Source organism: Schistocerca piceifrons, chromosome 4, assembly GCF_021461385.2.
Source record: "Schistocerca piceifrons isolate TAMUIC-IGC-003096 chromosome 4, iqSchPice1.1, whole genome shotgun sequence".
NCBI lineage: Eukaryota > Metazoa > Arthropoda > Insecta > Orthoptera > Acrididae > Schistocerca > Schistocerca piceifrons.
Genome location: NC_060141.1, coordinates 753,221,218 through 753,235,315, shown reverse-complemented (window position 1 = coordinate 753,235,315; position 14,098 = coordinate 753,221,218). Strand labels below are relative to the sequence as shown.

General features: G+C 38.1%; 1 protein-coding gene across 2 annotated transcripts in view; it reads left to right on the top strand.

Annotated features, from left to right (window-relative positions):
* The window catches only part of LOC124795324 (kinesin-associated protein 3), a 219,110-nt gene that overhangs the window by 59,499 nt on the left and 145,513 nt on the right, over positions 1-14,098 (top strand). For both annotated transcript variants that reach the window (XM_047259297.1, XM_047259298.1), the window contains exon 8: positions 3,571-3,733. In XM_047259297.1, the coding sequence (XP_047115253.1) occupies positions 3,571-3,733 (163 nt within the window). The remainder of the gene's footprint in view (positions 1-3,570; positions 3,734-14,098) is intronic.

Here is a 14,098-nt window from a genome sequence, read left to right as displayed (position 1 = left end):
GATAATGTGAGCTCAGCAGCACCGTGGTCCTGTGGTTAGTGTGAGCAGCTGCGGAACGAGAGGTCCTTGGTTCAAGTCTTCCCTCAAGTGAAAAGTTTTCTTTCTTTATTTTCACAAAGTTATGGTCTGTCTGTTCGTTCATTGACGTCTCTGTTCACTGTAATAAGTTTAGTGTCTGTGTTTTGCGACCACACCGCAAAACCATGCGATTAGTAGATGAAAGGACGTGCCTCTCCAATGGGAACCGAAAACATTTGATCGCAAGGTCATAGGTCGACCGATTCTTCCACAGGAAAACACGTCTGATATATTCTATACGACACTGGTGACGGCATGTGCGTCACATGACAGGAATATGTTGTCGACCCACCTAACTTGTACACTTGGCGAATGGGTAAAAGGATTCTCGAGGGAAGATTTGAACCAAGGACCTCTCGCTCTGCAGCTGCTCACGCTACCACAGGACCACGGCGCTTCTGAGCTCACGTCAGCCTTGTTGTTGCTTATCTTGCACATGGACTACGCAGTTTGTATAGTTTGCTTATTTTTTTCATAGTTCCACACAACTTCTTCCTGTTTTCTCGATTGATCTGTGTTCAGTTTCTGAAGGCCTATCCACTGTGCCAACTTATAACTAAATCTGAGGGGGGTGCGATGGGGAGGTTCCCTTGTGAGTAAAACACAACAAATGGGATTTTGTCAAAAGCCATGTTTTGATCCTGTAAAATTCTTGTATCTCTTCTTCGTATGACAATTTGAGACGTAAATGATAGATAGTGATATAAGGTCAGTTGATTCTCCAGTCCTTCCACTAGCTACAGAAAGGTCAAAAATGCCTCTGCTGTAATGGTTAATGTGAATGATTATATCAGTTATGATCAGATGTTTATTCAACTATGGCTCCTGATAAGCTGTATTTTTATTACAGGCAATGATGTGAATTATTACACAAAAGAAACAAACCATCTTTATTTTGTTTATTCAGTACGTTCGACAACAAATGTTTCAAATTGAGACACAGTAGAAATTTTTCATTTTTTCCTCCATGTAACTCCTACTGCTCTCATTGGACACCTTAGCTTCAGTCTAACTCAAGCATTATGGTGTTCCATGGGCTCTGTACATAAACTACAAATTAAAATTTCCACTTCCCTTTTTCATTTACAAAACATAAATTTCACTTTAAAAGTTAGAACTTATTAAAATGAAAATTTTGAGCCCAATGTCCAAATGATAATGCTCTTACAACTTTTGGCTGTACAAATTACTTCAGTAGTTTCCTGTTTACAATTTGATAGAACTGGTGATGCCACTATACGTGCAGAACTTGACTTTTACTTATCAGCTGATCACTGCATCATATTAACTGTGATTGCTTGAATCTTCACATATGGTAGTAAGGCAGAAATGTTAAATATAACCAGTCTTGGGACTGAAGGTCGCAAGAGCAATAGATGACCAGAATATAGGGAAAGATGTGTGTTCAAGAAATACAGTGTGCTCGTATATTTCTAATTTGCTTTCTTCTGATATTCCTGACTTAGATTTTGTTGTTACTTATGAATCAAGCAGCCCCTTTCATAGATTTACAAAAGTTGTTTGTTTTTTTATCACTTTTTTAAATATTTTGATCCACTGCTAATTGAATATTAACAATACAGTGAGCAGAGATAACCACACACTGCGTAGTAGTGCTTTGAGCAGTGAGATTAGGGGTATAGTTGCTCAGATATGAATTTTTTGTCTTCTTCAGAAAATGGCAAGTGCTTGTGCAATATTTTTGATTATTCCCTTTTAAGAGAACGGTTGAACTTGAGTAGTCATGTCTTCTTCTTCTTCCTTCGTTCTTCCCAAATTCTCTTCATACGTTCACTGTATTCTCTCTTGTGTTTTTCTGACCATCTTTTCCCATTCTGTTCTCCGTGTGTTCTTGTTTAAGTGTGTGTTTCTTTATGCTGTTTCTAAACTGTTCTCTATTGTTTATGTTGTCTTTTGTGATTCCCAGTTCTTTAACGTCTTCTTCTCTTTCAGTGAACCACTTTGTCTTGTTTTTGCTCTTGTTTACTATCTCAAAGATTTGCCTTGTGAGTGTGGTTTTATTCATCCTGCTGATATGTCCATAAAATGTCATCCTTCTCTTTCTAATGGTGTCTGTTATTGTTTCTGTGTCTTTGTAAATCGCTCTAGTTGGCCTCTTTATCCAAATTTCTTCCCGAAACACTGGTCCATATATTTTCCTCAGAATTTTTCTTTCCAGCTTTTCAATCTCTCTGATCTTCGTATGGCCAAGAATCACTGTAGTTTCTGCAGCATAATGTGCTTGTGGTAGGACTACTGTGGTGTAATGCCTTAGTTTCGCATTGACAGAAATAGATTTCTTATTACAGTGATTCCAATTGAGCTTATATGCTTTTTGTAATCTAGAGATTCTATATTTATTGGCTATTGAGTTCAGTCCTGATGGTTGGATTTTCTCTCCCAGATATCCGAAGTGGGCAACTTGCGCCACTTTCCTGTATTGAGTAGTAATGGTGTGATTATCTACAGGTTTGTTTTCCATGTACTGTATTTTCTCGTAGGAGATTTGTAGCCCAGTTTGCTGTGAGATTTCGAGTAGTTTTTCCAATTCAAGTTTGGCTTCCTCTGTATTGTTCGTTAGAACGGGAAGATCGTCTGTGGAAGCCAGACACTTCACGCCGGTTCTCTGCTCTTTTTTAATCTCAAGCTGAATTCCTTTTATTTCCTTTTGCCATGTCCTCACAATTTTTTCCAGAACCATGTTAAATAGAAAGGGGGACATTCCATCTCCTTGGCGAACACCAGTATAGATACGAAATGCTTCTGATGTTTCTCCCATGAATTTAACTTTGGAGGTTGTATCTGTTAATGCCTGTTGAATAATTGACCTTGTTTTCCTGTCAATCCTGAATTCCTCTAAATTGTGGAATAATGTTTGTCTGTATATTGAATCGTAAGCCTTTTAAAATAGACAAAAGTTACCACAGTATTTCAACATCTCATTTGCAAAATTGTTTTTAAGTTCCATATCTGTTCGATGTAAGATCTACCTTTGCAAAACCCTGCCTGATACTCCCCTATTAACTGGTCTGCTTGTTCTTCTAGTCTGTTTAACAGGGCCTTTGAAAGAATTTGCTATATTACAGGGAGCAGTGAAATTCCCCTGTAATTATTTGGATCAGTTTTTGCACTGTTTGTTGTGGTGAGGGTGAATTAATGCACATTTCCACTTTTCAGATATTTGTTCAGTTTCCCAAATTTTGATATAATTCTGTGGGTTGCTTGTGTGAGATTATTGTCATATAATTTCCCTACTTCTGCTATGATTCCATCTTCCCCTAGAGACTTGTTATTCTTCAAAGAATTGATTACTTCCGTTACCTCTTTAAGTGATGGTGGATTTGAATTGGGATGGAATGTGGGATTTTTGAAATCTAGTTGTTCTAAAAAACTAAGCTACTATGCTCCAGAAACTGTGTAAGTACGTTTACATGCTCATTAACTCCATGTTGCTTGCCTGGATTTTCCTGCATTTTGTTGATCTTGTTTCAGGCTGATATTGGAGTGATTGAAAAATTGCCCAGAGTTTTGATGATGAACAATTCTGACCTCATCCACATTACCCTGAAACTTCTCATGAATTTGTCATTTGATACACATCTAAGAGAAAGGATGGTACGCGTTGGATTGATTCCAAAAATTGTAACATTATTAGGTAAGAGAGACAATTTTTTGGGGTGAGTGCATTTAAACTATGGTTTTTATAGCAATAAAAATTGAGTAAATTGGCTTGCCTTGCCATTTAAATATGAGGGGGGAACACAGAAAACCAGACTCAAACTGTTGTGCAAGCACGCTTTGTAGTTATGCTTTGTGCTGCTATGTAGTGTTAGTTTGGTGTCTCCCTTGTCGTTCAGTAAGCTGGTGTCAGTTGGAGTCAAGAGGTTTCTTTGTGGTGCTCTGTTGTTTGCATTCTTATTTCAATCCTTTGACAGTTAATGGCATAGCTGATAAGAAGGAACAAAGAGTCTGTGTGAAACTTTGTTTGCTGTTAGGGGAAACTGCAGCCGAGACTGTTGAGATACTGTGGCAAGCCTGTAATGATGATGATTGGGGGAACTCACATGTTTATGAGTGGTTTTCTCATTTCAAATCAGCAACATGTCAAGTGAAGACTTGCCACACCCTGGTCGTCCTTTGAGAGGAAAAAATGATAAAAATATTAACACATTTAAATGTACATTCAATGCAGTCATCAAAGGATCATTACCAAATTTCTGAGGAAACAAAAGTATTACAGACCATGGTGCAGCAAATTTTAACTGTATATTTGCACATGAGATGGGTGCCTGCAAAATTTGTTCTTCAGTTGCTTACAGATGACTAAACAGAAAACCATGTGAATGTTTGCTGTAACCTGAAGAGTGTAGCACGGAACGATCCAGATTTTCTGAAAGGAATTGTGACTGGGGATGACAGTTGGTGCCAAGGGTACAATCCAGAGTCAAAGCAAGCGCCGTGCTGTGGAAAACTCAAGTGTCACCGCAACCCAGGAAAGCACGTCAAACGCGATCCATTGTGGAAACAACGTTGATTTGTTTTTTCTGTCAATGACATTGTCCGCAAGGAGTTCATTCCTCCAGGACAAACAGTAAATCGACATTTTCATCCAGATGTGTTACAAATATTACGAGAGCGGGTGCAATGAAAACAACCAGACAATCCACACAACTCTGATAGTCTGACAGTTTATGGCAAAAAACAACATGGTGCTTGTGCTTCATCCACCTTACTCACCCGATTTGGCTCCAGCTGACTTTTTTTTGTTTCAACAGGAGAAGCAAACTCTGAAAGGAAAGCAATTCAGTGATGTGGATGACATCACAGAAAACAGGCTAATGGTTTTGAACAGTATCTTGCCTCAGTTTCAGAACTGTTTTCAGCAGTGACAAAAGCATTGAGACAAGAGCATTAATGCACATGGACAATATTCTGAATGAATGGAACTAAAGTACTTTGAATGTGGAGTTCAGTAAAAGTGCAAAATAACAAAAATTTCAGTTATTTTTGGGTCCCCCTTGTATTTTTACTGTTGGCAACATTTGCAAGCATTAGTGTCTGTATGTTTATTATTTTATTCATGGCTGTAATTTTAAGCAAATGTAGTATATATTTCAGAATAAAATTCACTCATCCATCACAACTATATTTTTATTTTGCTTTACAGGTTTCAACAAATTAATTTATCACTTTCAGAAGCCTACAAAATTAGGAACATTGTAAATCCTTAGGCCTTGGCTATATATGTATGTAAAGTATAAGAAGTTTATTATAGAAACTTACTCAGGACAGAAAGGAGGTCAGCATTAGTCATAATGTTATCTGCCTTTTTTATTGCATTGAAGATCTAGATTTCAACTGACAGTGCAGTTATCATGAATGCATTATAAGTGGTCATGTAGACTGAACATAATTATAACAGCACATTTTCCAATCTAACTCAGGCAGCACAAACATTAGTCGAACTCCAGTTCCAATCCTGACTTGTCCTGGATTACATCACGTTCTTGGGCCACAACCATTACCACGGAATTGAACATGATGAAGAAACTAACTTAGTACTTTTGTAGAAAATGTCAATATCTTCTTCATAATACATGACATTGTAGTGCTTAGAGAATTTCCATGTAAATTATAGAACCACTTGGCCTTCCTCCATCTTGAACTCACGATATTTTAAATAGAAGTATGAGAGAGATGAATTCAAACTACTGCGCATTGCATGTTTGTGTGTGCAGGTCTAAAAACAGTCGCAAGCAAAATGTGGATGCGGCGGCCGAACGGTGGCTGACATGTACCTGCTCTATGATCCATAGAGTCTCAGTGTACGTGTAGGGAAGAGCCCGTGCTATTCTTTGCTGGTTTAGTGACTGTGATGATTGTTAAGAACAAATGAAGAAATGAGATAGACTTTTAAGTAATTCATGTGTTGGACTTGCTAGAAGCAAGACATGTGCATATTTTCTGGTGGTTATTAAACCAACCCTGTTGTAAATGTATCCTTATAGAGTCTAATGTTTGACGACTTGGTTGACTCTCATGAGTTTGAATGTTTATATGAGAAGTGGTGAATCTGTTTTTTGCGGAAGTTGAAATATACCATGTTTTTGTTGTTGTCTTCAGTCATGAGACTGGTTTGATGCAGCTCTCCATGCTACTCTATCCTGTGCAAGCTTCTTCATCTCCCAGTACTTACTGCAACCTACATCCTTCTGAATCTGCTTAGTGTATTCATCTCTTGGTCTCCCTCTACGATTTTTACCCTCCACGCTGCCCTCCAATACTAAATTTGTGATCCCTTGATGCCTCAGAAAATGTCCTACCAACCAAACCCTTCTTCTTGTCAAGTTGTGCCACAAATTCCTCTTCTCCCCAATTCTCTTCAATACCTTCTCGTGCCGGCCGAAGTGGCCGCGCGGTTCTGGCGCTGTAGTCTGGAACCGCGAGACCGCTACGGTCACAGGTTCGAATCCTGCCTTGGGCATGGTTGTGTGTGATGTCCTTAGGTTAGTTAGGTTTAACTAGTTCTAAGTTCTAGGGGACTAATGACCTCAGCAGTTAAGTCCCATAGTGCTCAGAGCCATTTGAACCAATACCTCCTCATTAGTTATGTGATCTACCCATCTAATCTTCAGCATTCTTCTGTAGCACCATGTTTCGAAAGCTTCTATTCTCTTCTTGTCCAAACTATTTATCGTCCATGTTTCACTTCCATACATGGCTACACTCCATACGAATACTTTCAAAAATGACTTCCTGACACTTAAATCAATACTGGATGTTAACAAATTTCTCTTCTTCAGAAACGCTTTCCTTGCCATTGCCAGCCTACATTTTATATCCTCTCTACTTCGACCATCATCAGTTATTTTGCTCCCCAAATAGCAAAACTCCTGTACTACTTTAAGTGTCTCATTTCCTAATCTAATTCCCTTAGCATCACCCGACTTAATTTGACTACATTCCATTATCCTCGTTTTGGTTTTGTTGATGTTCATCTTATACCCTCCTTTCAAGACACTGTCCATTCCATTCAACTGCTCTTCCAAGTCCTTTGCTGTCTCTGACAGAATTACAATGTCATCGGTGAACATCAAAGTTTTTATTTCTTCTCCATGAATTTTAATACCTACTCCGAATTTTTCTTTTGTTTCCTTCACTGCTTGCTCAATATAACAGATTGAATAACATCTGGGAGAGGTTACAACCCTGTCTCACTCCCTTCCCAACCGCTGCTTCCCTTTCATGCCCCTTGACTCTTATAACTGCCATCTGGTTTCTGTACAAATTGGTAAATAGCCTTTCGCTCCCTGTATTTTACCCCTGCCACCTTTAAAAATTGAAAGAGAGTGTTCCAGACAACATTGTCAAAAACTTTCTCTAAGTCTACAAATGCTAAAAATGCAGGTTTGCCTTTCCTTAATCTTTCTTCTAAGATAAGTTGTAAGGTCAGTATTGCCTCACGTGTTCCAACATTTCTACGGAATCCAAACTGGTGTTTCCCGAGGTCGGCTTCTACCAGTTTTTCCATTCGTCTGTAAAGAATTTGTGTTAGTATTTTGCAGCTGTGACTTATTAAACTGATAGTTCGGTAATTTTCACATCTGTCAACACCTGCTTTCTTTGGGATTGGAATTATTATATTCTTCTTGAAGTCTGAGGGTATTTCGCCTGTCTCATACATCTCACTCACCAGATGGTAGAGTTTTGTCAGGACTGCACAGCCAAGGCTGTCAGTCTTTCTAATGGAATGTTGTCTACTCCTGGGGCCTTGGTTCGACTCAGGTCTTTCAGTGCTCTGTCAAACTCTTCGCGCAGTATCGTATCTCCCGTTTCATCTTCATCTACATCCTCTTCCATTTCCATAATATTGTCCTCAAGTACATCGCCCTTGTATAGACCCTCTATACACTCCTTCCACCTTTGTGCTTTCCCTTCTTTGCTTGGAACTGGGTTTCCATCTGAGCTCTTGATATTCATACAAGTGGCTCTCTTTTCTCCAAAGGTCTCTTTAATTTTCCTGTAGGCAGTATCTATCTTACCCCTAGTGAGATAAGCCTCTACATCCTTACATTTGTCCTCTAGCCATCCCTGCCTAGCCAATTTTGAGACGTTTGTGTTCCTTTTTGCCTGCTTCATTTACTGCATTTTTTTCTCCTTTCATCAATTAAATTCAATATTTCTTCTGTTACCCAAGGATTTCTACTAGCCCTCGTCTCTTTACCTACTTGATTGTCTGCTGCCTTCACTACTTCATCCCTCAGAGCTACCCATTCTTCTTCTACTGTATTTCTTTCCCCAATTCCTGTGAATTGCTCCCTTATGGTCTCCCTGAAACTCTGTACAACCTCTGGTTTAGTCATTTTATCCAGGTCCCATCTCCTTAAATTCCCACCTTTTTGCAGTTTCTTCAGTTTTAATCTACAGTTCATAACCAATAGATTGTGGTCAGAGTCCACATCTGTCCCTGGAAATGTCTTACAATTTAAAACCTGGTTCCTAAATCTCTGTCTTATCATTATATAATCTGTCTGAAACCTTCCAGTATCTCCAGGCCTTTTCCATGTATACAACCTTCTTTTATGATTCTTGAACCAATTGTTAGCTATGATTATGTTATGCTCTGTGCAAAATTCTACCAGACAGTTTCCTCTTTCATTTCTTATGCCCAATCCATATTCACCTACTATGTTTCCTTCTATCCCTTCTCATACTCTTGAATTCCAGTCACCCATGACTATTAAATTTTTGCCTCCCTTCACTACCTGAATAATTTCTTTTATCTCATCATACATTTCATCAATTTCTTCATCATCTGCAGAGCTAGTTGGCATATAAACTTGTACTACTGTAGTAGGCATGGGCTTCGTGTCTATCTTGGCCACAATAATGCGTTCACTATCTTGTTTGTAGTAGCTTACCCACACTCCTATTTTTTTATTCATTATTGAACCTACTCCTGTATTACCTCTATTTGATTTTGTATTTATAACCCTGTATTCACCTGACCAAAAGTCTTGTTCCTCCTGCACTGAACTTCACTAATTCCCACTATATCTAACTTTAACCTATCCATTTCCCTTTTTAAATTTTCTAACCTACCTGCCCGATTAAGGGATCCAACATTCCACGCTCCGATCCTTAGAACGCCAGTTTTCTTTCTCCTGATAACAATGTCCTGTTGAGTAGTCCCCGCCCGGAGATCCGGATGGGGGACTATTTTACCTCCGGAATATTTTTCCCAAGAGGACGCCATCATCATTAACCATACAGTAAAGCTGCGTGCCGTTGGGGAAAATCACGGCCGTAGTTTCAGCCGTTCTATGTACCAGCACAGCAAGGCCGTATTGGTTAGTGTTACAAGGCCAGATCAGTAGTCATCCAGACTGTTGCCCCTGCAACTACTGAAAAGGCTGCTGCCCCTCTTCAGGAACCACAGGTTTGTCTGGCCTCTCAACAGATACCCCTCCATTGTGGTTGCATCTACGGTATGGCCATCTGTATCGCTGAGGCACGTAAACCTCCCCACCAACGGCAAGGTCCATGGTTCATGACTGAACTAGAAGTATTCTTCAAGTACAAAATTATTTCAAGAGTAGAGAGAGAGTCTCATAAATTCCCTTAACCAGCATTATTCTTCGGTAAAGAAGTTTTTGGATCGACTATCCAGAGAAGAAGATTGGCTGTGCATACCAAGTAAGTCAACCTATGGGAGAGAGGTGGGAAGTTTGCAAACCACCTGCACATCGCTTCTTGTCGTCTAATGCATTAGAATGTGACGACCGGTGAAAAAGGACCCGAAAAAATGGGAATTCGAGACGAAAATGAGAAAAGTGGATTTGTATGTTGCCATAGCAACTGAATATAACAAGACGAGAAAACAGTTATGAGAAACTTGATTTAGCCCAGAAATCAAATGAAAAAGAAAATTTGTGAACGCAGCAAAGGGAAAGACGTAAGGAAGTAATAACATTAAAAGAATGGAAAGAAGACCCAACGTATTAGACTAAGAAGAGATACGACAAGAGTAATTCAACTAAGAAGATCCAGTGTGGGGAGTATACAGCTGTCACACACATCGCGGCGATACCGCCGTGGAAACCGACAACCGATGCCACCCACACCAGTTGCTGTTCACTGGTGCTGATTCTAATCGCACTGATGCCGATGCGGAAACCACCAACCGACGACACTGGCACCAGTTGCTGTTCACAGGTGCTGATTCCATTCCCTGCTCACTGACACAGCCTAAAACTCTACGCTGGGTGAGCGTAAAACAATAATTGTTTAAGTATAAAGTTGAAGAAACTGTTCAATAGACTGTATTTGTGTATTTATTATACTTAGAATTATTTTTTTAAAATGCTTACTAGATCTAAAATTGGTAAAACCATGGAAAACATACAGTTAGTTGAGGAAACTTCAGAACCAGCCATGGCAATGAAAGTGAGTAAGGAGGTGCCAGACTGGCCTCAATTAGTGAATTTGATCAAAACTTCAAATGATAAAATATATGACCAGAGGACAGATTCAACTGCTCAAAATGCTTCTTTAAGAAAAGAACTAAATACAACTTTAAATGCTCAGTGTCTTAAATTAGATTCAGTGAATACTCAATTAAATAATAAATTGGATGTTCAGAATGAAACTTTAGGAATGTTAAGTGCTAAATTAGATGAACAAAGTAAGGAATTTAGCCATTTATGTGAAGGCATGGGAAATTTGAAAACTGAATTTGACACTTTAACTACTAAAGTAGAAAATTTTAAAATAGATTTGGAAGGTGAACTAACTAGTTCTTTAAGCTGTCACTTAAATTAACTGTTCACTGACTTTAATCAGAGATATAATGAGCAATTTCAGGATTTGACAAAGAAGTTAGAATTAGATATTGAAGATAAATGTAATAATGTAGAATCTGAACTTAGTGAGAAGTTAGGATCATTTCAAAATGTATGTAATGCTGCATTTGATGCTGAAAAGCAAAGATTGCACAATCTGAGAGAGAGTGTTGAAAAGCAGGATAAGTTAATACCAATAGTCTAATCGCTAATTGCAGGTGTTAACACTTGTGCAGATAACATGGAAAGAAACTTTAAAGAGAAACTAACAGCATCAGACTTAATAAATATAAGTAGTCTGGAGGAACAGGTATGTCCGAGAACGAATCTCCTGCCTTATCTTCTGAACTCAGTGATACCAAGAAAGGTATGAATGAATTAGGGAAAGAATTCAAACTTATTCAGGGCAAGGTAGATAAGAGGATGGCTTTTCCTAATGTGGTATTGACTTGTTAGGTAATGACAGATTTACAGTGTGAAGCCAATTCATGGTTATCTAGGCAATTTCCTAATTTTAAGCCAGATGGGAAGTACATCCCACTCATTTTCTGAAAAAATTGAACTAAGCCTTGCCGAAGAACTGGGAAGATTCGAAAAAGATTGAATTTGCTGTTGAATACCTTTTAGGGGAAGCTGGAGAGTGGGTTGCTGTAAATATCAAGAACTTTTCTTCTTGGGGAGACTTCCAGAAGAAATTTAAGGAAAAACACTGGTCCACTAGTGTGCAGGAAAAACTAATATCTGATTTGTGGGACCCGAAGTATTATAATAATACGTGGGGAACAATGAGAAAGTATTTTGACTGGTATTTAATGCAGGCGAAGTACTTAGATAAGCCAATGGGACAAGAGGGGTTAGTTCAAATTTTAATCAGGCGCTTACCTATCTACGGGAGAAAAGACATCTTGTGTAGTGGCTGGAAAGCAGTAGAATTGTTGTCCTTTGTGAACGTACTTGCTGCCTTTAAATAAGGACTGCAATGAGAGCATACACCAAAGTGAAAATCTTAATTACAAAAGGAATAGTAATAACAATTAAAAAAAAAAAAAAAAAAAAAAAAAAAAAAAAAAAAAAAAAAAAAAAACATAAGGCCAACTTAGCTAGAGTACACCAGTGCAACAGAAATAATGGCAATGATGATTATCAGAAGCAGCATCCACCTTTGAATTATGTCCAATAACTTCGCAGGAATTTGTGCCAAGTAATAATAGAGCACAAAGTAGTAACATAGTACCCTGATTTGGTAACCAACCAGTGATTACAAACAATGAGGAGAACACATTGCAATGTGGATCCAGGGCCGGAGCCCAGGTCGTAGAGATACACTAGGAGGCATGGTTCATAATAAGTATGTTAATTTCATGCACAAAATACCTACAAAGGAATGGTTGTTACTGGAAGAACCAAGCTTTACTACCAGCAATCCACAACCAATAATAGCAGGAACTGTGGAGACTTCTGAAGTTAACATATTTATACTCAGGGAGTGAGGTGTCACTTATTTCTAGAGTGTTCTTTAACACATTACAGATTAAGCATTATTTACCACTGTTACCAGTAACTGGAGTTTACATAGTTGGTATAACCAGAACAAAAAGTAAGGTTGTGAAACATGAAACCCAAGTGATCAGCCACATCGGAAATATCAGATTTCGTCAAACACTTTTAATAATAGAAAAGGATGTTTTATTTGGCCTAGATTGGTTATTAGAATTTAACATCATATTGAATTTCGAGGAGAATCTTCTTTGCTTTGGTAAAGGTGACAGTAAATGTTGGATACCATCTGTAATCGATAATTACATTGCAAGACAGACAACTGAATGTTAATGTTTACGATTAATTGCTACAGCACGATGATCACCAAAGATCGATAATGTAAATCACATATCACATCGAGCTGACATACGAAACAAAGTTAATGAATCTCTAATATTAACCAGTGAACAAAAATTAGATTTATATAAAATTCTAATGGAATATGAAGTAGTATTTTCCGATCGTCCCAGTTATATCCTTGATGACATATATAAGTTTAAAATCAAAGATGACACTCCATTTTTCTGTAAGCCATATCCAATACTGATAAGTTTTAAAGAAGCAGTTAAGGAGGAAATTGACAAAATGATTGACAACAATATAATAGAACGTAGTTCTAGCGTCATGAATAACCCTTTAGTGGTGGTAAAAAAAGGTTACAGGAGGTGTGCGATAAGTGTTAAACGTGCCTACATTGAATAAACATATAGAGACAGAATGAGACACACCAATTAGCATTGATGAATTATTATCTAAATTTGAAAAAGCAAGGTTTTTTTAGCACAATGGCCCTGATGGTGGGATATTAGCAAATTATGCTACATCCTGAATCAAAGAAGTGTACAGCGTTTCTGCTCAATGGTAAATCATATCATTTCAGTGTGTTACCGTTCAGACTAAATATCTCTATTTATTCATGCTCTTGATGAGGCACTAGGGAGAGATTTTTTGAAGGATTTAATAATATATGTAGATGATATCCTCATAATCTCTGCTACCTGGGAAGAACATTGTCTAACCTTAAGTAAGACCCTGAAAAAATTTAAAGAAAAAGGTATTACAGTGATATTGTCTAAATTGCACTTTGTGTGACAAGAGCTTAATTTTCTAGGGCATATTGTAGGGGTGCAGGGGATTAGATTGGATCCTGAGTGCATAAAAGCTATTAAAGAATGCCCACCCCTTAGAAATGTGACAGTTGAAGGGATTTATAGGAATGGCCGGATACTATAGATGGTATATACAAGGTCAAGAACTGAATGACCCGAGAATTTTACGTTTATTAAGAAAGGGAATACGGTGGGTTTGGGATCAAGAGGCAAATGATGGGTTTGAAAATGCCAAAAGAGCACTGATAGAATCACCCATATTACATCATCTGAGTATGGGTGAGCCATTTAAAATTTCAACCATTGCATCTAATTATGGTATCGCGGAAGAACTTGTTCAAGGAGAGTAGGGTCTAGATAATGCAAATGATAGATCCATAGATTTTGCTAGCTGTAGTCTTAATAAACATGAATTAAACTGCACAGCTACTGAAAAAGAACCATTGGCAACAGTGTGGAGTATCCATAAATTCCAAACACTAGTATGGGGGGCAGAAATGCATGTCTATACAGACCATCAAGCTCTATCTT